This window comes from Myxine glutinosa, chromosome 2 (genome assembly GCF_964187855.1).
Source record: "Myxine glutinosa chromosome 2, kmMyxGlut1.1, whole genome shotgun sequence".
NCBI classification, from domain to species: domain Eukaryota; kingdom Metazoa; phylum Chordata; class Myxini; order Myxiniformes; family Myxinidae; genus Myxine; species Myxine glutinosa.
This window is the reverse complement of record NC_136262.1, coordinates 45,921,291-45,944,026: the sequence shown is the minus strand read 5'-3', so window position 1 is coordinate 45,944,026 and position 22,736 is coordinate 45,921,291. Positions and strand designations below refer to the sequence as shown.

At 41.4% G+C, this 22,736-nt stretch overlaps 2 protein-coding genes across 2 annotated transcripts in view; both read left to right on the top strand.

The window, feature by feature from the left end:
- LOC144888195 (uncharacterized) overlaps positions 1 to 22,736 on the top strand; it is a 588,989-nt gene that overhangs the window by 258,764 nt on the left and 307,489 nt on the right. The window lies entirely within an intron of this gene.
- Positions 1 to 22,736, top strand: part of LOC137421846 (regulating synaptic membrane exocytosis protein 2-like) — a 317,464-nt gene that overhangs the window by 192,366 nt on the left and 102,362 nt on the right. The window contains exons 9-11 of the mRNA XM_078773225.1: positions 5,717 to 5,826; positions 13,317 to 13,447; positions 22,194 to 22,365. Of these exons, the coding sequence (XP_078629351.1) occupies positions 5,717 to 5,826; positions 13,317 to 13,447; positions 22,194 to 22,365 (413 nt within the window). The remainder of the gene's footprint in view (positions 1 to 5,716; positions 5,827 to 13,316; positions 13,448 to 22,193; positions 22,366 to 22,736) is intronic.

Here is a 22,736-nt window from a genome sequence, read left to right as displayed (position 1 = left end):
TCGATATATCTTACACCGCCCAAGATGATATAGATGGGAAAAGGCCGAGATATATTAAATAATCGCACCTTTTCACGATTTGATATATCTTACACCACCCAAGATGACACTGACGGGAAAATGCCAAGATATCTATTTATATATCCAATGACACAGCTTTATCTGGACTCTAATTCACCATCACAGTCACTGGGATGGTTCAAGTCTCAGGTTCAGCTAAAGTTGAGAAAATCGGTGACATGTACTCCAACAGCCGTTTTGAATGTGTTGACTGTTGTGTGGGCATGGGGAAGGAGAGCAGGGAATGAGCGAGGGAAAGGAGAGAAGGGCAAGGGAAAGGAGAATGAGTGGAGAGAACGTTCCCAGGACTTCGTTATTTATATTATTACTTCGTAAAAGTACAGCGAGTGAATACTGAATTACGGGATCGAACCAAAGTCAAATTATATATTTTCATATTCCTGGGGTGTATATACAGAGTTTGTTTAAAGCGAGTCAACTCTTTTCCAACCATACAATTAAACAATACAGTACTTCAAAAATGTACATAATAATGTAAACTAAATATGGAATACAATATTTATCGATAACGTTTGGTTTTAATCTATTTTTACTTTGTAAAGTGAAAAGTTTTCGATACTTTCAAGTTTAAAAATGAAGAAGAGTCTTGGGTCCATTGGTCCAGATGTCCACGATCGACCTCTGAAATGCATTTTAAGACGGAATCAACACGTTTTTGATCATAAATTACTTTTTGAAGAAACAAAGATACATTTGGATTCAAACTCAATCAATGGAAACCAGGCAATACCTGTTTCGATCGAAGTGATTATACACCGCCCAAACAAGATGCATTTCACAATGAAAGGAAATACAATCGTGAAATCTTTTAGAAACATTTTTTTTGTTTTTGCACGGGTTTTTAAGGCTGCATCGTGTTCACATCCAGGATTAATAAACAAACCCCATTTCACGTGTGCATGGACATGCAATTCACGTATGTAAAATAAATAAATAAATACAGATGGGAAATTGCCGAGTTATTTTTTCGTTCTTATTTTATAAGCTATGTGCACGTACACTTTAAATAAGTTTATTTGAAATCTTTAATTTAAAAAATGTAATTTTGTATCCTGTAATGGAAAGAGTAACTTTAGTTTTCACGGGACAAAAAGCTGCAATGTTATGTTCATATACACCGCCCATAGGACTTGGAGACTGGGGGTGCAAGGAGACTGCAGGGGGGAGGAGACTGCAGTAGGGAGGAGACTGGCGGGGGGAGGAGACTGGGGGGAGGGAGAGGAGAATTGGGACTTGGGAGTGGGAAGAGGAGATTGGAGGGGAGAGGAGACGGGGGGGGGGGGGGGGGGAGAGGGGACTGGGGAGGGTGGGCGAGGAGTGGTTGCCAGGGGTAGAAAATATCATGGTATTTGGTGGGGGGTAATCTGAGATGGTAGTTAAAAGCTGTCTTGAAGACTTGGAGGGAAGAATGAGATTGAGGAGAATGTGGAAGTTACTTCCACAGATGGGGGGAAAAGAGAAACGAATTTTGAACAGAGGTGAGGAGTGTTCATGGATTTTGGGAGTTTCACCATAAAGAGATTGATGGTGGACCATGTGTGCCCTGCATAAATCTGAAGGGGGACAAGGCATGGGATGAGCAGAAGGTGCACACGATGTGGGATTCATAATTGAATCTCAATAACCTGTTTATTTGCATGGTATGATCCCAGATACCATCGCCCATTTCATTCAAAATTCCATAGCCTTCCATTACGAATCTGTCAATTCACAAGGTTTTGATTTCCGAGCAGCCTGTGTGCATGAAGAGGGTAGATGTCCTATTTCTAAAATTGATTGTGTCAAATGCTGCCTGTCTTATTTTAGTGTTTAATTAAAATATATAACCTCGATGTCCTTTTGTTTTGGCTTTCTGTGCACCCTCGATTCACAAGGCTAAAATATATGTAGATGTGTTTAACTGAAAATGCTCGCCATGTATGGCACCATACCATACACACACACACATATATATATATATATACATACATACATATATATATATAATTATAGTCACATGAAAAAGTAAGTACACCCCATGTAAAGTTTTGACTTTTTCAACATATTTCAACATACAGCTATTTGATCTTCATTTCAACAATACTGACAGATAAAGGTGATATAATATAACAACTTTCATGAAACATTTACATTTTGTCGTCCATTGTTTAATTTAAATAAACATAAATGCAAATTTCGCATGTGGAAAAAGTAAGTACATCCCTACATTTATCACTACTTCAAATCCCTAAAATTAGAATCAGGTGCACCAGCTCAGGTGCAAACATTATAACATCGTTAGAGAGGATCTTGGAGGAACCTGTCTTATTTAAACCTCAGACATTTAGTTTGGTTTGCTCTTTGTTGTTGAAGTGTGCGACATCACCATGCCTAGATCAAAAGAGCTCTCTGAGGCCTTCAGAAAGAAGGTTATAGATGCCTACGAGTGGGAAGGGATTTAAAAAGATCTCCAAACAATTTGAAATCAATCATTCGAATGTCCGGAAGATCATCTACAAGTGGAGAAGATTCCAAACAACTGCCAATTTGTTCAGGCCATGCTGCCCCAGCAAGTTCATCCTGAGAGCAGACCGCAAGATGCTGAAAGAAGTCTCTAAGAACCGCAGAATGTCATCACGGGACCTACAGGTAGCTCTTGCCACTGTTGATGTCAAAGTGCACGAGTCTACCATGAGAAAGAGGCTGCACAAATTTGATCTACATGGGAAGTGTGCCAGGAGCTGGGCCGGATTTAGGAATGGGCAAGCTGGGCAGTTGCTCAGGGGCCTCCACATATGGATGATCAGAAGAAGCTGCACTCTCACTGTCTGAAAATTTCGAGTTCAGAATTTTTTTCCAGTAATTGATCAGTTTCTGAGTTCATTGGAGCAACGATTGGAAGCCTATGAGAACACCTGTTCTCTTTTCGGTTTCTTGCGTAAACTGGAATCACTGGACTGCAATGAAATCGAAGCAGCTGCAGCAAAATTGGTTGCTGAGTACAAGGACGATCTAGATCAAACACTTGGTGTTGAACTTGTGCAGTTTCCAGCCTTCTTCACTCATTTACTGGAATACGAAGATGACAAGATAGGGAGAGAACATTTCCTTTACAAACTGTTGATGGACAAGAAAGTTGCGGATACATTTCCAAATTTCGAGATAATGCTACGGATGTACTTGGTGCTCATGGTCACAAATTGTTCTGGAGAACATTCATTCAGTAAAATTAAGTTCAGCAAGAAGAGACTCCGTACTACAATGTGTCATGATAGGCTCAGTCACCTGGCCTTGATGAGTATTGATTGTGACATTTTCAGAGAGATTGACTTCGACAAATTGATCCAAGACTTTGCAAGGGTCAAGTCTCGTAAAGTGCCTGGTCTGTAAATATAGGTATTAGGTACTTTACTAGATTCTTATGATTGATCATGATTGACCTGCTTGCATATTCACGATTCAGATTATTTATACTTGAAACATAGGAACTTCGTAGATTCTTATAGATTGATCATGATGTTTAAAGATGTGCCTGCTTGCTTATTCAAATTCTTTATGCTTGAAACATAGGAACTACATTCTTATATAGATTGATCATGATGTTTATAGATGTACATTTTTATTCAGATTCTTTGAATTTGAAAAATATGCTTTATGGATGACTGCAACTATGTATTGTCACATTTTTAGTATTCTAAGGTAGGGTGGGCCTACACGACTGAAGGCTACCCAGGGGCCTCCACATGTCTAAATCCGGCCCTGGCCAGGAGGAAACCTTTGCTGTCCAGAAAGAACATCAGGGCAAGACTAAAGTTTGCCAATGAACACCTAGGCAAAGACCAGCACTTCTGGAACAATGTGCTCTGGACAGATGAGTCAAAGGTAGAGCTATTTGGCCACAGTACCAGAAGACATGTTTGGCGAAAACCAAAGACAGCATTTGACCACCAGAACCTGATACCAACTGTAAAGCATGGTGGTGGAAATATTATGGTTTGGGGCAGCTTTGCTGCATCAGGGGCTGGGCAGCTCACCATCATAGAATCCACTATAAATTCTTCATTGTACCAGCGGGTGCTTGAGGATAATGTGAGGCCATCTGTCGGAAAAGTTGAAGCTCAACTGAAGGTGGACCTTGCAACATGACAATGACCCTAAACATACCAGTAAATCCACCAAGGAATGGCTGAAAAGAAAGAAATGGAGGGTCCTGGAATGGCCAAGTCAAAGCCTGGATCTAAATCCCATCGAGATGTTGTGGGGGGATTTGAAACGAGCTGTGCATGCAAGAAAGCCCTCAAACATCGCAAAGCTGAAAGAATTCTGCATGGAGGAGTGGGGAAAAAATTATCCCAGTCGATGTCAGAGATTGGTAGACAGTTATAAGAAACGCCTACTTGAGGTTGTTTCTTCCAACGGGGGCAATACCACCTATTGGAGCCAAAAGTGTACTTACTTTTTCCACATGCGAAATTTGCATTTATGTTTATTTAAATTATACACTGGACTACAAAATGTAAATGTTTCATGATATATGTTAAATTATATCACCTTTATCTATCAATATTGTTGAAATGAAGATCAAATAGCTGTATGTTGAAATATGTTGAAAAAGTCAAAACTTTACATGGGGTGTACTTACTTTTTCACGTGACTGTATTGATACATATATATATATATATATATTACTGATGTAAAATGATGGACTGGTTTTTAACGTCTTCCTCTTTCCCTCCTTCACTCACATTCAATTGCATGTTTTATACATTTCCCTTTTGTCCTGATAATGATATCCCCTTTCAACATCCTTTTCCTTTTATTGTTCATTATCCCAAACACATCTACCTTATCTCATTTCGTTTTTTCCAAATGCCTTTTCTCAATTTGTTTCTCACCACCTAAATTATTTGCTGCAGTACATGACAAGAAAAGCATCATCAAGTAACTCGCCTTTCACTTTCCATCGTCAGCTGTCAGGAAGAGGGGCAGTCTCTTGAATATCTAGGCCTCACCATCAGCCATGACCTCTATTTGGCTGACCATACAGTGAAGCTGTCCACCAAAGCTAGCCAAAAACTTTGCATCCTCCATTATTCCAAGTCATTCCTTCAAATATCACAACTACTAACAACCTACAAGGCCTTTGTCAGTACCTCAATGAAGTTCTGCTCTTCCTGATGGGCTCAGTATACAACATGCATTTTAAGGCCATTTTCCCTGCAAGAGCGGGGGTTCGCCTTGCGGTCCCCATGACAGGGGGACCGCTCAGTATCCATCATTATATCTGTCTCTCCTCATTTCTGTTGAATCTAAACCTCAAACAATTATTGGCATCTTCCAGGATGAGGCAGAAGTACAAGGCCTGATATTGTGCACCTCCATTAACACTACCTAATCCAACCCTCTTACTTTCAGGTTTATGTTCCTTCTTCTCTCCTGTTTTCCTGTTCTTTACCTTGCTTGTTGCATCCACATGTTTCTCCACTATCAGTATGTTGTGTTTTTGCCCTCTTTCCACTTCTTCTTCCACCCCCTTCCTTTTACATCCCCTTCCTCTTATATCCCCTTCCTCTTCCATCCCCTTTCTATTTATATCCAAAGAATATGTTGGTCCAAGAAGATCTCACATGAGCAATACCTCTCATTTACCATGCAGGTTCCAGCTCATTCGAGTCTCAACGATTACACGGACCTTCCATTTCCATCTCGTCTCCAACTAGTCCAAGTCTTCGTGATGTTCCTCAAACACTTCCTGGAAAACTCTCGGTAAAGTGCATGTGGTTTTGAACTGTTGCACCAAATACATCCCTCTTGGAAATTGTTTTTTTCTATTCTTCTTCATTTTCTTAATCGTTTCTCATATGTTAGGACTGATGTAAAATCTCAGCCAGAAGAATCTTGCCTTCGTGAATTTAAGGGAAACTAAACTGAAATTTCCAAAATTGTGTCATTATTTAAGTTTGCACTTTGCGCCCGTGGATGAAACAAAATAATGCACCATTTAAGCAGGAAATGACACCAGTTAATTTTTCAGTATTTTCTGTGGATGCAGCAACATCTTACCTCTGTGGATTTCTGATTGGTTGCAAATAATAAAAGAATGTGACATTTCACATTCAATGCTGGACAAGACAAAAGTTTTTGTGTAATTGTGTGAAGTTAAATTTCTGCTTAATGACCTATTTTTTTCAGATAAGGATGTTTGTGAAAAACGCAAAAGGGATCTATAGTAATTCTCAACTTTTGAAATTCGAGTTTTCTTTACCTTTCATTTAATCAGTGGGGATTGTCCAACTTATGAACATTGTGCCTGGAAACTTAAACTCTCATCTGATCAAATAACCAGATGGATCTCTCTTTGGTTCTTTGGTTCTCTCTGCATACTCAACATTTCATCCACATTAATTGTCGAGCTCTACCCTTCCCTCTTTCCATATATTATTGATATGCAATCCCCTCCCCCCCACCTCCACCCTCACCCCTCCATCGACTCCATCCATATATATATATATATATATATATATATATATATATATATATATATATATATATATATATATATATATATATATACTGTATATACAGTCACGTGAAAAAGTAAGTACACCCCATGTAAAGTTTTGACTTTTTCAACATATTTCAACATACAGCTATTTGATCTTCATTTCAACAATATTGATAGATAAAGGTGATATAATATAACAAATATCATGAAACATTTACATTTTGTAGTCCATTGTATAATTTAAATAAACATAAATGCAAATTTCGCATGTGGAAAAAGTAAGTACACCTCGACATTTATCACTACTTCAAATACCTAAAATTAGAATCAGGTGCACCAGCTCAGGTGCAAATGATTAGAACATCGTTAGACAGGATCTTGGAGGAACCTGTCTTATTTAAACCTCAGACATTTCGTTTGGTTTGCTCTTTGTTGTTGAAGTGTGCGGCGTCACCATGCCTAGGTCAAAAGAGCTCTCTGAGGCCTTCAGAAAGAAGGTTATAGATGCCTTCGAGTCTGGGAAGGGATTTAAAAAGATCTCCAAACAATTTGAAATCAATCATTCGACTGTCCGGAAGATCATCTACAAGTCGAGAAGATTCCAAACAACTGCCAACTTGTTCAGGCCAGGCTGCCCCAGCAAGTTCAGCCCGAGAGCAGACCGCAAGATGCTGAAAGAAGTCTCTAAGAACCCCAGAATGTCATCACGGGCCCCAACAGGTAGCTCTTGCCACTGTTGATGTCAAAGTGCACGAGTCTACCATTAGAAAGAGGCTGCACAAATTTGATCTACATGGGAGATGTGCCAGGAGGAAACCTTTGCTGTCCAGAAAGAGCATCAGGGCAAGACTAAAGTTTGCCAATGAACACCTCGGCAAAGACCAGTACTTCTGGAACAATGTGCTCTGGACAGATGAGTCAAAGGTAGAGCTATTTGGCCACAGTACCAGAAGATATGTTTGGCGAAAACCAAAGACAGCATTTGACCACAAGAACTTGATACCAACTGTAAAGCATGGTGGTGGAAATATTATGGTTTGGGGCAGCTTTGCTGCATCAGGGACTGGGCAGCTCACCATCATATAATCCACTATGAAATCTTCATTGTACCAGAGGGTGCTTGAGGATAATGTGAGGCCATCTGTCGGAAAGTTGAAGCTCAACCGAAGGTGGACTTTGCAACATGACAATGACCCTAAACATACCAGTAAATCCACCAAGGAATGGCTAAAATGAAAGAAATGGAGGGTTCTAGAATGGCCAAGTCAAAGCCCGGATCTAAATCCCATCGAGATGTTGTGGGGGGATTTGAAACGAGCTGCGCATGCAAGAAACCCCTCAAACATCGCACAGCTGAAAGAATTCTGCATGGAGGAGTGGGCAAAAATTTCTTCCAGTCGATGTCAGAGACTGACACACAGTTATAAGAAACGCCTACTTGAGGTTGTTTCTGCCAAAGGGGGCAATACCACCGATTAGAGCCAAGGGTGTGCTTACTTTTTCCACATGAGAAATTTGCATTTCTGTTTATTTAAATTATACAATGGACTACAAAATGTAAATGTTTCATGATATTTGTTATATTATATCACCTTTATCTATCAATATTGTTGAAATGAAGATCAAATAGCTGGATGTTGAAATATGTTGAAAAAGTCAAAACTTTACATGGGGTTACACTTTACATTTACATTACTTTTTCATGTGACTATATAATGTATATATATACACACACACACACATGATGCAGACAATCACACAGTTGTTTAATCGGTGGATTTCTTTTTTAATATATATGGTCGTCAATACCGTCACTTCCCGGGATACTCTGGGTACCAGTGACGTCATAACAATGGCGCCGCTTTTCTCACCGGGCATTTACTCAGGAGGAATTTCCTCCTCCCCACGAATGCAAGCCGATGGGGAATGTCTGTGCTCTGAAGCAGCACGTACCATTTTTAAAGTCTTTGGTATGACTTGAACCGGACCAAACCCAATGGATGTTTTTTAGGAGACACCATCTCCTTATGGGATGGCTGTTGGCTCCATACGGACCCTTCGGTAGCTCATCCGCCATTTGCCAAGTGCTGTTATTGGTCCTGGCAGGGTATCACAGCCACTCTCCCCACTAGCAAAACCAATGAGGGGTGTCGGTTTAGTCACCCACAAGTAGATCATGCAGCAGGTAACAGTAGGTTACATGTTACCAGTGACAGTCCCAAAAGACTGACTTGACCATATCAACATGAAATGAACAATATGTTGATGGAAGAAGCTATCCGTCATGGTGAGCAAGGAGAAACTGACATTTATGGCATTAGCCCCCTTCTCATCCCCCATCCTGTATTTTCCTTCTCCCAGGTGCCAGGATGTACCGCTGGGTATAATTGTACAATTTATGTATCGATTGCAACCTTTCAGAAGTCTCACCGCAGTGCTTGTTGGTCCTTTGGTTCCACGAGCAAATTAGCAGCCTGGAGGCCGCCCAGCGTGGACGTCTTGCACATACATATCTTTATTTTCTCATATGGAAATGGTTGTGCTTATATTTTTACAAGTGCTTGGAGCCATTGATTTTCTCTTGTACAAATGGAACAATATATTTCCCATATTTAAGGGCGGCGATTATGGCAGCACACGGTTTATTTTAACTTTATTGAGCCGCACAATGTGCCTAAATGTTCTGCCGTGTCCGGTCACTCCTTCACAAACCTAGTGGCACTAAAATCCATGCGGAAAGGTTTTAACTCCCCGTGGCAATAAAATATCGAATAGTCTGTTGCAGGAATTTATGGGTTTGCATTTATGGGTTTTCATGAGGTCACTACAACACTTGGAGACAAGGAAAAGTTTCCAATGAGGCCAGATGCCCAACTCTGCTAGCATTATACTTCAACAGGGAAATTGACGTCTGGCAGGTGTACGCTGTCCCAAAGGTGCAGTTTTGTGAAACGTCCCATGGAATCTCGAATAACTATAAAACAGACTGGCTTAACTTCCCCCATGAAAAGACGGTGGGTCCGGTGACCACAACCCACTGCTCTAGGTGGGATTGTTTTACACAGTGATTTAAGCGAGGGGTAATGCAGGTGGGGAACTAGTTCTCCTCTACCACCCCTCCATGGTAAACCTTTTTTGGGGAATTGGGGTTGTTGAAGATGTTTTTGGGGAGGTTTTGAATTGGGGAGGTTTTGTTGAAGATCCGGATCTGGGTCAGGATACGAGAATTTTCTCGTGATTCGTCATCATTCGAAGATGGGGCCAAAATGACAAGACCCAGGGGGAAAAAAGAGGGTTTAATCCCCCCTTTGTAACGGGAACGGGCTTCGGGAGATCCGCAACAATATATATATATATATATATATATATATATATATATATATATATATATATATATATATATATATATATATATATATATCACGGTATCTTTAAAAAGTTGTGGTTGGATTCGGACGAAACCTGGTGGACAGGTTGGGTGTGTGACAAGGATGAATTGATGATTGAACTTTGGTGAAGAGTCAGATGTGATCGTTTTTAAATTTTCAAGTGTTACTTCACCTTTGAGAAATGGGGCCAAAAACTAAATGTAGCATGACATTTCAAAAGGTCCTGGACAGATTATGACAAAACTTGGTGGCTGAGTTGGGTAGGTGTCAAGAACAAGCAGCTTCGATTTTGGTTCAGGTCGATGCAGATCTGGCCTACCTGTGGATACAAAACGTAAATTGTTGAGCCTGGTGGATTATTTTCTAGTTTTTGTTCTAGTTTTTCATTATTTCTTTTTTAACCATTTTTAATTAGAATGAATTGCGTGGAGCTAAAGGCTGTCACAATAGCTCGCAGGTAGCATTTATACCTTTCTTTGAGCTGCCTCGTATGTGTTCGATTCCTGAACCAACCATAAATTGTTGGATATGTGACTTATATGCAGGGCATTGGAATAATGAGGTTGGAAACATTCACGACCTGTTTGTCGATGCCATCGAGGCCCCCGTAAGGGTTATTGAAGCTCTGGTTACAGCTCCGGTCCGGTAACGCAAGGTTAGATCGTTGCGTCACACCTGCCTATACCTGTTTCCCATTATTCAGAAATTGTAGCACACGAGTTGCACGATAATATGACAAGGCATAGTAAACGCACTCAATAGTATGATCACGCAGCACGCAGTCATTGGCAGCCGCACTGTCTTATCGACAATTGGCAGCAGAATGAAAACCATAATGTCGCAAATATATTTATTCTATTTTAATTAACTGTTATTTGTAAATAATTAAATGAGCAATCGACTCTGTTTAAAAAAAATGCTGTTGCTTGGAAGAACGTTATTGCATTCCTGAGTAATGGCAAACCCATATATTATCACTTTCACAAAGCTTTTGTTTGTCATTGTTTGCATGAACTGGTGACAACATTGAGGGTCTTTGTTCATGTGAAGTGGTGAGAAATTCTTCAAAAAATGTCAAATGAAAAAACCTTTTTGCAGTTCCATCCCAAATTATCGACGACTCAAGAATGAGTGCAGTGGAGTACATCAGTGCAGCTCCAGCTATTTTCTGCTTGGATTCCCAGCCCATCTGGTTCGATACCGGCAGGAGGTGCTGCACTGCGGAACATGCTGTGTTTCACAGAAGCCATTAAGCTGCGAAGCCAGCTATCCTATTTGAGATATTATTGTTGAAGGTATAGTGGAGCATTTACCAAGAGTACACCTTTCGGCTGCTCCCATGACAAATTATCCAAATAGCTTTAGTTCACTTTCCCTCAATCAGCCTGGTGTTGGCTTAGCGGTTAGGGTGCCGGTTTAGCGGTTAGGGTGCCGGTTTAGCGGTTAGGGTGCCGGTTTAGTGGTTAGGGTGCCGGCTTAGCGGTTAGGGGGCCACCTTAGCGGTTAGTGTGCCGGCTTAGCGGTTAGGGTGCCGGCTTAGCGGTTAGGGTGCCGGCTTAGCGGTTAGGGTGCCGGCTTAGCGGTTAGGGTGCCGGCTTAGCGGTTAGGGTGCCGGCTTAGCGGTTAGGGTGCCGGCTTAGCGGTTAGGGTGCCGGCTTAGCGGTTAGGGTGCCGGCTTAGCGGTTAGGGTGCCGGCTTAGCGGTTAGGGTGCCGGCTTAGCGGTTAGGGTGCCCGCTTAGCAGTTAGGGTGCCGGCTTGGGATCCTAGGATCCTAGGTTCGAATACCGATTGATCGCTGAATTAACACCAGGGGGTTGACTCAGCCTGTCATCCTTCCGAGGTCGGCAAATTGAGTACCAGATCACTGGTAATTCCGTGTGTGTTGCAAGAGACGAACAACAGGGTTTGCGGCAGGAAGGGCATCCGGCTATAAAACATTGCTACAAAAAGGGGACCAAGGTCCAACCCCTGCTCTGCGGGGGAAAATGGCTTCTAAAGGTTGACCACTTTCCCTCAATCCAATCCTTCCTGGTCTATAACCACTGCAGTGGCCACATACACATCAAGGATTGGTGAATCTTTCCGACGTTCAGTCAACTTCGATGTGGTAGACCACTTTCGAGGGGTGTTCAAAAAGTTCAACAAGCGAGACACTCCCAATAGTCGAACATTCAGAAACTTTTATCTATATTATTTCATTTTTTTGGTAAGTCTATATTTAACTGGGCTGACAGGATACCATCACCTCTAAGGTTTGTAGTCTGTGTTTGAATCCCGACATAGCTATAACCAGTCATCCAAGTGTTTCACAGGCAGGGCGATTGATTCATCGATGTGTGTGCCGTCCCTCGGATGGACAATAAACTGAGAATCCTGTCTGCCGGCATTAGTTGGTGGACGTTAAAGATCCCATGGTGTCCTTCACAAAGAGTAGATTATTGCCATGGCTACAGTTGGGATGACAAAGGAAAACCATCCAGGGTAACGCTTCCCAAGAGTCTGCTTCGGCAGCACCAACACTTTGTAAAAGAGTATGACACATTGATGATGATGATGATACAGTGTATTTAATAAGAAAATTAATAACATTTTATGTCCTTATAAACACCTCGCTGTTCTTCCATATTGTTGGGGCATGTTTTGGACTTCTGTGATGGTCTCATTTGTAAAGCTTTTTCAAGCTACGTTCCCTGCAGTGGAAATTATTGTCAAGTTTGGTTCATCCCAGGAACTGCTTGACTTCTCAGAATTTCGAGAGTCTGGTTCACGGTGTTCTTTACACAGACAGTGACATCATCTATGTACATCGCATGATATTTCAAAAAGTTATGGACGGATTATGACAAAATTTGCTGGCTGAGTTGTGTTGGTGTCAAGAACAAGCTGATTCGATTTTGGTTAAGGTCGATGTAGATCCGGCCTATCTGTGGATAGAAAACATAAATTGTTCAGCCTGGTTAGGGTTATGGTTAGGGTTAGGGTTAGGGCTAGGGTTAGGATTAGGGTTGTTCGGGTTAGGGTTAGGGTTGTTAGGGTTAGGGTTAGGGTTGTTAGGGTTAGGGTGTTAGGGTTAGTCACTGACAGTGATATCACCTAATCCTAGTCTCAGGATCTTTGTTTTTCATGTAATTCTTACCTAGATTATTTGGATGGGTCATGGGTAAGAGTCTTTACAATTTACTATTGTGAAGTTGAGAATCAATGCTTGGGATATGTGAAGGTTTACCTCCGGCTCAGCATGCTCACCCGCCCATAGCGTGGCCTTCATGGTGAAATGCACCGTCAGACATACGCTCCATGTTTGAAATGGATGCCAGGCTTCTGTTTTCTGTTGCAGTAATGTGTGCTCCCTTCTTCCCAGATAAAGCTGCTGCACGACCGTGCCTCATCCCGCCTCGCTGTAACCGTGCTCTCTGCTACGGGAGTGCCCCCGCGGGACAACGGCCAGCCACGCAATCTTTACATCAAGATTTACTTCCTGCCGGATCGCACGTACGCAACCTGCAAGATGAAATAACCCATCCCACCACACATTTAAACAATACACTTCCTGTCTTATGCACATACATGTTGCTCGATGAAAAAAGAAAAAAAGAGAAAAAAAAAAGAACCTCTGGAACCACAACGTACCCATACAGAGCTAATGGCGTGGTATCTCGCCCGGTGTCTTTGTTTCTAGAGAATGCCTTGCATGACACGGTAGTTATGCACAGTCGCTGTGGTAAAACGATCATTAGCTGTCCTCCCCTCTCAGGCGTCGATGCTTTTGAAGCACCAGAATATCGTCCAGTAGAGACGCCTTGAGAGGGACAGTGTTTGAGACAAATTTTGATAACAGAATGACAAAGGATAACGGTCAGTTTACTCTTCCTGTACATGATACTTTGGTTCTGCGAAGGACCATAAATTAATGATTGGTATGAACGTTGCTCATGGGAGGAAACGCAAATCGATGACACCAGCACAACAGGTTTCATTTCCCCCAACATTTTGGAAGATGTCAAAAGCAATGAAATAACATTCGCTTTCAATCGCTTCCCTGATTGTGGAATTGCCATGGAGATGGACATCTGAGCTCAGTCGAGATAATGCTCAGTGATATGGAAGGAGAATCGAATGTTATCGGCGACTATTTTAACCACAAATGGGGTAATCAAATATTTACTGGTTTCCAGGGTACAACCGAATGAGCCAGACAGACACCGGGCAGAGAGGCTCGGAAAGGAAATGACGTTTTTTTTTGTTTGTTTGTTTTTTGTATACAAGATCGAGGCTCGTGTAAGAGCTAACATTGATCACAAAAAGACAAACTGACACATAAAACATATGATAAAGGGAGCGGGAGACAAGATGTGGAGAGAGAGGGAAGCAAACAAGTACAACATTTGAGAGCAGGGACATCGGGAGATCTGTGGGAGGGAGAGGGCTTGGGAGGAGGAGGCATGGGAGGGGGGGGGGGGAAGGTATAAAACACATGGACACTGCTAGAACTTCCAGGAAAGAAGTCGGTATTTCAAAAATGTGGATCTGGGGTGAATTAACGGGGGTAAAAAAGATCAAGCTTTTGGATGGAGATGGTGGTGAACAGCTGTTTTAAAGACCTGGAGGGAGGAGAGGGATTGAAGAGAGTGAGGGAGTTTGTTCCAGAGGCGGGAGAAGGTGAGCAGAGAGTCTTGATTTTGGCAGTTTAACCATAAGAGGGTTGCAGGCAGATCTTGTGCGACCTACAGGAATATTTGGGGGACAGAGAACTGATAGGGTTGGGGGGGGGGGGGGGAGGTCTAGGCCGGAGAGGAGTCGGTAGAATACAGAAAGACCACCAACCTGCCTGCCGTGAGTGAGTGAAAGGCCCTCGGAGTTAGCTTCATCGCGTTAGATTCCAATGATTCTGAAAGCTTTGGTTTCAACAGCGTGAAGCCGAGCCAGGTGTGAGGCAGGAATGACGTTGATTTTGAACGTCAGGATCAAGCGGCAGCTCAAATGACCCCAGGCATGTTGACGACAACACTACGAAGCCCTTTACGAGATTCCAATTTTTATTTTGTACATAATGTTTTTGGTTTTAATCAAAACAAATTACTTGCGATTGAAAAGTAAACATCATGCCACTTCATCGCGTATTGTGGCAGTCAGATAGTGGCTTTGAAGGTGACAACAAATTACCAATTTATATATCTATAAGTATGGTGCCTGTGTCTGTAAATTTATCTCACCACTTTGCACATCATCACCAAACGTTGGAGGCATAACTGACAGTCTTAAAGTTATACGCATCTCAACTTATTCCAACTCCGACATTGATCATTTCACCCCAGTTGAAAGGAGACTTTTGTCAGTGGATGACAACACGTTATTCTGGTGGGCAGAGCTTCCAACTCAATTTGGTCATGGGATTGTTACCCCGCATGCGTGAAGTGCAATTGTTTAAGCAATTGGTTCACTTTATCTGCCTGTCTACAGACATCGGTTTATGTTCGAGGAACAACTTTATTAGCTCCCTTTGGGCTTTGTCCGAAATGGAGGCTTATGAATTTGGTCTCGTCCATTCGTGCGTCCGTGCGACCACAACCATATCTCGGAAATGCATGGACCGATTTTGTTCATACTTGGCAAAAAGACAATCCATGATGGTTTTTACATATGCACATCATTTTGTTTCACGACGCGATCAAAGATGGCCGACTGGCGGCCATTTTAGTTGCAAAAAACCCGATGTTGAACACGTGCTCAACCTTTTCTCAGACAGGTATTTATCGATCTTGTTCATACTTTGCACACAGATCATATATGACGTGACCATTTCTTGAACATGCGGCCCGATTTTGGTCACGTGCGCCTCAGTTTATTTTGCAATCTGTTCAAAGATGGCTGACTGGTAGATGGCAACCATTTCTCCGACATGCTTGTACCAATCTTGTTCAAATTTGGCACACAGATAAGGAATGATGGGTTACACATACACCTCATTTTTATTCACGATTAGATCCAATATGGCCGACTGGCAGCCATTTTGTTACTTAAATGTGTCCCCATCCATTTCTCAGACTTGCATCGACTGATTTTCTTCAAACTTGGCACAGACCTAAAACCACCTGCATGGGCTATGTAACATTTGGTCTTTTTCTTCTTGTTTCATTTGAATTTTTTATTTTGAACACTGTAGAACACATATCGGAATTTGAATCGGAACAGAAACCTAAAGTTTGGCAGTACTTTGGGTCTGAATTTGGCAAATGGTTGCAAAATCTTGTCCCGATCATGCATCAGCACAGAGGAGTAAGGTAAAACAAATTTTTACTCTGTCTGCCTGTGTGGCAGTCAAACAAAATTGAAGATCATTCCAAACAGGAAACATTGTTTTTAGGGACGTCATAAAAGACACAACCAAGCATGAAGAATGATTTAGCGTGTTAAATATGGCGATGTAAAAGTGATAAAGGTGAAACGGTGAATCAACGGTGATAGCAGTGATAAAGTTTTTAAAGTTTTACAGCCTTTAAAACCTTTATTTTATCTCAATTGGATTACACACTTGAACACTGTAGAACACAAATAACCTTCTTGGCACTTCCAAAACCCTCCAGTTTTGCAGTATTGGGCAAAATATTACACCATTTTTTGTTATCTCGACCAATCAAATATGCCACGAGCTCTACTATATGGGGAATATTGATATCCAGACCAAATTGCGGTTTGTAGGAAATATTGATCATATTCAGAAACACAAAGCGAACGTTTAAAAGACCCTTCCCATGTCCTTTTTCTCAATACTGCATGGGCTCCGGTATTCTATGAACTCTCGAGTTATCTCCACCACTGAAAGTGTGCGGAGGTTATGTATTCACCCATTTGTTAGTTTGTTTGTTTGTGAGCATGGTATCTCATAAAGTTAAGGATTAATTTGGACGAAACTTTGTGATCAGTTTGGATTCCCATGTTTCCCCATCCAAATTGAGAACATTCAAATGGGTGAAGAAATTTCGAGAACAAGGAACAGTGCATTACTTAAACTCAAAATCCATGGGCAGGCCAGCTCATTCAGGACGCCCTTCGTTGAGAACTCCTGAGGTCATTGAGAGAGTCCAACAGTCGGTCGGTAACAGTCCAAAAAAGTCGCTTTGCCGCCGCAGTCAAGAACTTGTCATGACACAGTCGAGTCTGAGGAGGATTTTCCATGATGACATGAAACTTTATCCATACAAAATACAAGTCAGGCACAAACTCACTAACCCAGACAAAAACAGGTGTCTTGAAATTGATTGGTGGTTTATGGAGAAAAATGAGGAGGACTCTGGTTTTCTCAATGGCATTTTTTGGTTCTCTGACAAGACTTACCTTTTGATTAATGGCAAGGACAACTCAAGGAACAAGGTTGACTGGGGCACAGTAATGCCTGGTGAGGTTTGCTAGTGACCCTTACATTCAGTGAAGTGCACGGCCTAGTGTGCAATGAGCAAGCATGGCATCATTGAACCATTCTGGTTTGAATATGAGGACGGTAATGCCATGACCACAAACTCTGAGCACTAGAAGTGCCGAATGGGTTCTGGGCTGCTCTTGGTCACAGGAGAAGATTTTGAAGAGAACAACAATAGTTTCAGCAAGATGGGGCAACCCCAAACACCGCAAGTGAGTCCGATGACAATCCATTTCGGTGAGTGATTGGCCGACACTTCAGGGTCGAGTGGTCTCCACAATCCCCTGATCTAAGCCCACTAGATTTTTTTTATCTTTGGGGTTGTCTCAAATAATTGTATACAAGGATAACGTGAGAAGTATTTTTGAGCTGACAAAAGGAATCACAGAGAAAGTTAGGTCCATCCCACTTGCCATATGTCAGTGCGTAATCATCAACTTTGCTCATTGTATTCCAATCTGTATTCAGTGCAGAGGTCGACATTTGGAGCATGTGATCGACCGAGTGCAAAACTAATGTCTTACAAGTTACGGCTCTGATACACTACGTGACCAAATGTATGCTGACACCCTTTCTAATGAGTGGATTCGGCTATTTCTGCCACACCGATCGCTGACAGGTATATATAATCGAGCACACAGCCATGCAATCTCCATATACAAACATTGGTAGTAGAATGGGCCATACAGAAGAGCTCATTGACTTTCACCGTTGCACCGTCATAGGATGCCACCTTTCCAACAAGTCAGTTCGTCAAATTTCTGCCCTGCTAGAGCTGCCCCGGTCAACTGTAAGTGCTGCTATTGTGAAGTGGAAACATATAGGAGCAACAACAGCTCAGCTGCGAAGTGCTAGGCCACTCAAGCAAGGAGAACGGGAACGCCGAGTACTGAAGCGCGTAGCGCGTAAAAATTGTCTGTCTTCAGTTGCAACACTCACTACCGAGTTCCAAACTGTTCCTGTTCGCAACATCAGTACAACAACAACATTGCGCATGGTGATCATGAAGAAATGGGAGCTTCATGAAATGGGTTTCAAAGCAATGAAATGCAAAGTTTTGCAATGGACGCAAAGCATTGGCTGGAGTGGTGCAAAGCTTGCCGCTATTTGACTCTGGAGCAGTGGAAACGCGTTCTCTGGAATCACGCTTCACCATCTGACAGTCCGATGGGCGAATCTGGGTTTGGCGGATGCCAGGAGAATGCTACCTGCCCCAATGCATAGTGCCAACTGTAAAGTTTGGTGGAGGAGGAATAATGGTCTGGGGCTGTTTTTCATGGTTCGGGCTAGGCCCCTTTGTTCCAGTGAAGGGAAATCTTAACACTACAGCGTATAATGACATTCTAGATGATTGTGTGCTTCCAACTTTCTGGAAACAGTTTGGGGAAGGTCCTTTCCTGATTCAGCATGACAATTCCCCCTTGCACAAAGCAAGGTCCATACAGAAATGTTTTGTCGAGATCGGTGTGGAAGAACTTGACTGGCCTGCACAGAGCCCTGACCTCAACCCCATCAAACACCTTTGGGATGAATTGGAATGCCGACTGCGAGCCAGGCCTCAATGCCCAACATCAGTGCCCGACCTCACTAATGCTCTTGTGGCTGAATGGAAGCAAATCCCGCAGCATTGCTCCAACATCTAGTGGAAAGCCTTCCCAGAAGAGTGGAAGCTGTTATAGCAGCAAACGGGGACCAACTCCATATTAATGCCTGATTTTTGAATGAGATGTGATGTTCGGAGGCCACATACTTTTGGTCATGCAGTGTACTTGGTACACTTATGTTACACAAAATGTAGCACATATTCCTGAAGTTTTATGTAATTCAGAATAAAAATGAATGTATTGTGGATTTTTTATGGGTTTGGTTTTTCTTTGGCACATCCTGTATTACTTTCCCAATCCCCTCTCTTTCTGTTTATCAATCTCTAGCAGGGGTACCTGGCATTGCCTAGTGCTGTTCTAATCCTGTTGGAATTTTGAAGAAATCAAATTTTGTTTTTGTACTCCACACCTTTCCTATGCCACCTCTAGGCGCTGCATAACGTCATTGCCGAGCACCGATGGGGCTCGGAAATGACGCACGCTGAAAGGGAGTACTCAGTTTTCACTCTGGTTGTTTTCTTGTTTTATTTCTTGTTTGTCCGGGCGATATCTCAGCCATCTTTTGAGCTACGAAGCTGAAATTTCGGCACAATTGTGAGGAAGTACTTTGTCAAAAACTGTATTTTTTGTTTTTTGATTAATCAATTAATTGATGAGTTATTTAATTATTACAGATTAATTAAGTACTTATACATTTCCTTTCTCTTCTGACCATTATCTCAGGCACCTTTTAAGCGATGAAGCTGATATTTGGACATGCCAATGACCACATGATTTGGCTGCAAAGGCTATTTTTGATTTAATGATTAATCAATTAATCGATTATTATTTCATTATTTGATTAATGACTTTTTTTTTTTTATAGTTACAGATTCGGGAGAAATGGTGGTGGTTTATTTTTTCTATTAGCGAATTGATTAATTTATTTATTTATTTATGATTATTATTTATTTATTTTCATTATTAATTATTAATTCATTTTCTTTCTCATCTGGGTAATATCTCAGGCACCTTTTGAGCTAGGAAGCTGATATTTGGACATGACAATGACCAAGTGATTTGACTGTAAAGGGTATTTTTAAATTAGTGATTAATTAAATAATCGATTAATTATTTAATTATTCGATGAATGACTTAATTAATTAATTTTTTACGTTACAGATTCGGATGAATAGTGGTGGTTTATGTATTATATGAGCCAATTGATTAACTATTTAATTTTTTTATGATTATTATTTCTTTATTTTTATTATTAATCATTTATTTATTTTATTTCTCATTTCGCCAATATCTCAGGCACCTTTTGAGCTAGGAAGCTAATGTTTGGACATGACAGTGACCATGTGATGTGGCTATAAAGGATATTTTTGATTTATTGATTAATCATTTAATCGATTAATTAATTTATTGATTAATCAATTAATTATTTAATTTTTTATTAATGACTTATTTAATTAAATTTCTAAAAGATGCATCTGCGGATGAAACACTGGTGGTTTACTTATGCCATTAGCCAATTGATTAAGAAAATATTTTATGATAACCTTTTATTGATTTTAATTATGCAATTAATCAATCAATTATTGTACACCTCTCCCTCCCAATGCACTCTCTATGAGCTGCAATGCCGCGCTGCAGGATATTTAATTATTTGGCATGGGGGCGGTGTACTTTGAATGTATCTGTACTTGTTTTCTCTATTTTTGTGGGTGCCTAAAACACTTCCCTACACCCACTATGAATGGGGTTGGGGGATCATTTAATATTACCTTTCACATAGCTACAATGGCTTAGGCACTATACAGCGATTTAAAAAAACAAACTTTGTTTTTCAATTTATTTTGCCTAAAACATGCCCTGGCACTCACTGATGAACCTCTGAAGGTTTGACGCAGATCCTTTTTGCCATCTCTGAGAAAAATGGTTCTTTTTGATTTTCATTCTTCCGTTTCAATTGGAGCATTACTCAACTCAATTTGCTCCAACATGAAGTGCACAAAATTGGTCAATCTCCAAATTAGCATGTTTTGCAACAAAAGGTCGAAGGCTTGTGGAAGAGCCGTCTCACAAATCACGCGCACACATGCAGATGGAGACGACAGACAAAATAGAACTTCAAATCAGACAAACCTAACAAATGGCTTTGGGGAAAGTGACGCAACCTACCAGGGTATTTGGATACTAATGAAGCCATATTTGATGTCACTTTTATATCTGCAGTCAGCAGGGAAATTAAGGATAAATCTCCTACCCTTCCCAACCCATAGGGTTTATCCGTGCTCTATCCTCCAAATGCTGAGCGTCAAGCAAGGAAGCAGCATGTACCATTTTTATTCTCAACTTTTATGACTTTGCTCGGATTGGAATTGAACCTCCAACCTACGCAGAGGTGGACAGGCTCAGAACTGTCACTCTAACCATTACACCACTTAGTCTGGTTAAAACCGATCTTGTTTTGTTCTGAACAGAAATGCCGGATTTCCTCAAATGAGCATATTTCTGCATTATTGGCTGGAAATTTATTGGCTGGTCAATTATACATAGGGTCTTCAAAATAATAAAGCACCAACCAACTACCTAACTTCGAAAAACATTGACATCTCTTCGGCGATTATGATTACCTCCTTTGTTCTTTTCTTTTCTTTTTTTTTTGAAGATTTTGAATTTTTCCAATAGCATATTAATTCCTGCTGTGGAAAAAACAATGGCTATTCGATTATATTTCAATATCGTTGATAACTCATCAATAAAACTTTGACCTTTGTTTTCTTCCCATTTTTCCTCTAACTAGTCTAAGCTTAGGGTCCTGTCCTGTTCATGTTCCCACTTGCATTATTGGCTCATGATGCAGGTTCAAATCCCATAGACCATGTGTGTTTGTCCATTGTCTAATAAATGTTCTTGTAATTAATGTAAAAGTACACAGACTCCTTATATCATTGTCCTGATTGAGATGTCAGTCCTTCATGAGCCTTAGATGAAGGTATTGGAAAATCAACCACCTTTTCACACACCCTTGATTTACGGTGTCTGCTATCATCCTCTTTGTTGGAGTTGAGCCTGAATAGATCCTTTATCCTTGTCTCTTTATGTTTTTGCTTTAGCTCTTCTGCACTGAGTACAACCAACTCGTTGAACCACTACAAATGAAACAGTATCAACAAGGAACAGACTATGTTAAAGAAACATAACTGATAAAACACCCTTCTAACCATAGGGACAAAAGTAAGAGACGCACGCGGACGGCCCGTCGAACCCTGCAGCCACACTGGGACCAGGCATTTGTCTATGGCGGTGTACAACGACGGGACTTCCGTGAGCACATGTTGGAGGTGACGCTTTGGGACCAGCTACAGGTGCCCGAGGAGGCGAGCGAGTTCCTGGGAGAGGTGAGAGCTGGGCTGTAGGGACAATAGATTAGAGAAAAGTGATCATGGGTGTTGGATCAAGTTGAATGAGTTATGATGTATGTGGTTAATACAGTGTGATAGCAAGCTCGATGACGAGTCACGGACACGTGATTTGCCCCAAAACGCTCCTGTACAAACCTTTAAAATCCTGACAGCAACTGTCTCTGGTCCCCAAGCTCTGATGCGAATGCCCTGATCATTCATTCATCTATGCGATTTATGGTATATGCTTGGAGGGTGTGATAGTTTTGCTGCTTTCCTGGTCCATTGTTGCTTCTTGTTTGCCCATGTGGCTACTTTTTGGTGATGACCTGCACTTTATGGCCTCGAAACGCCAGGATTTCTCGGCG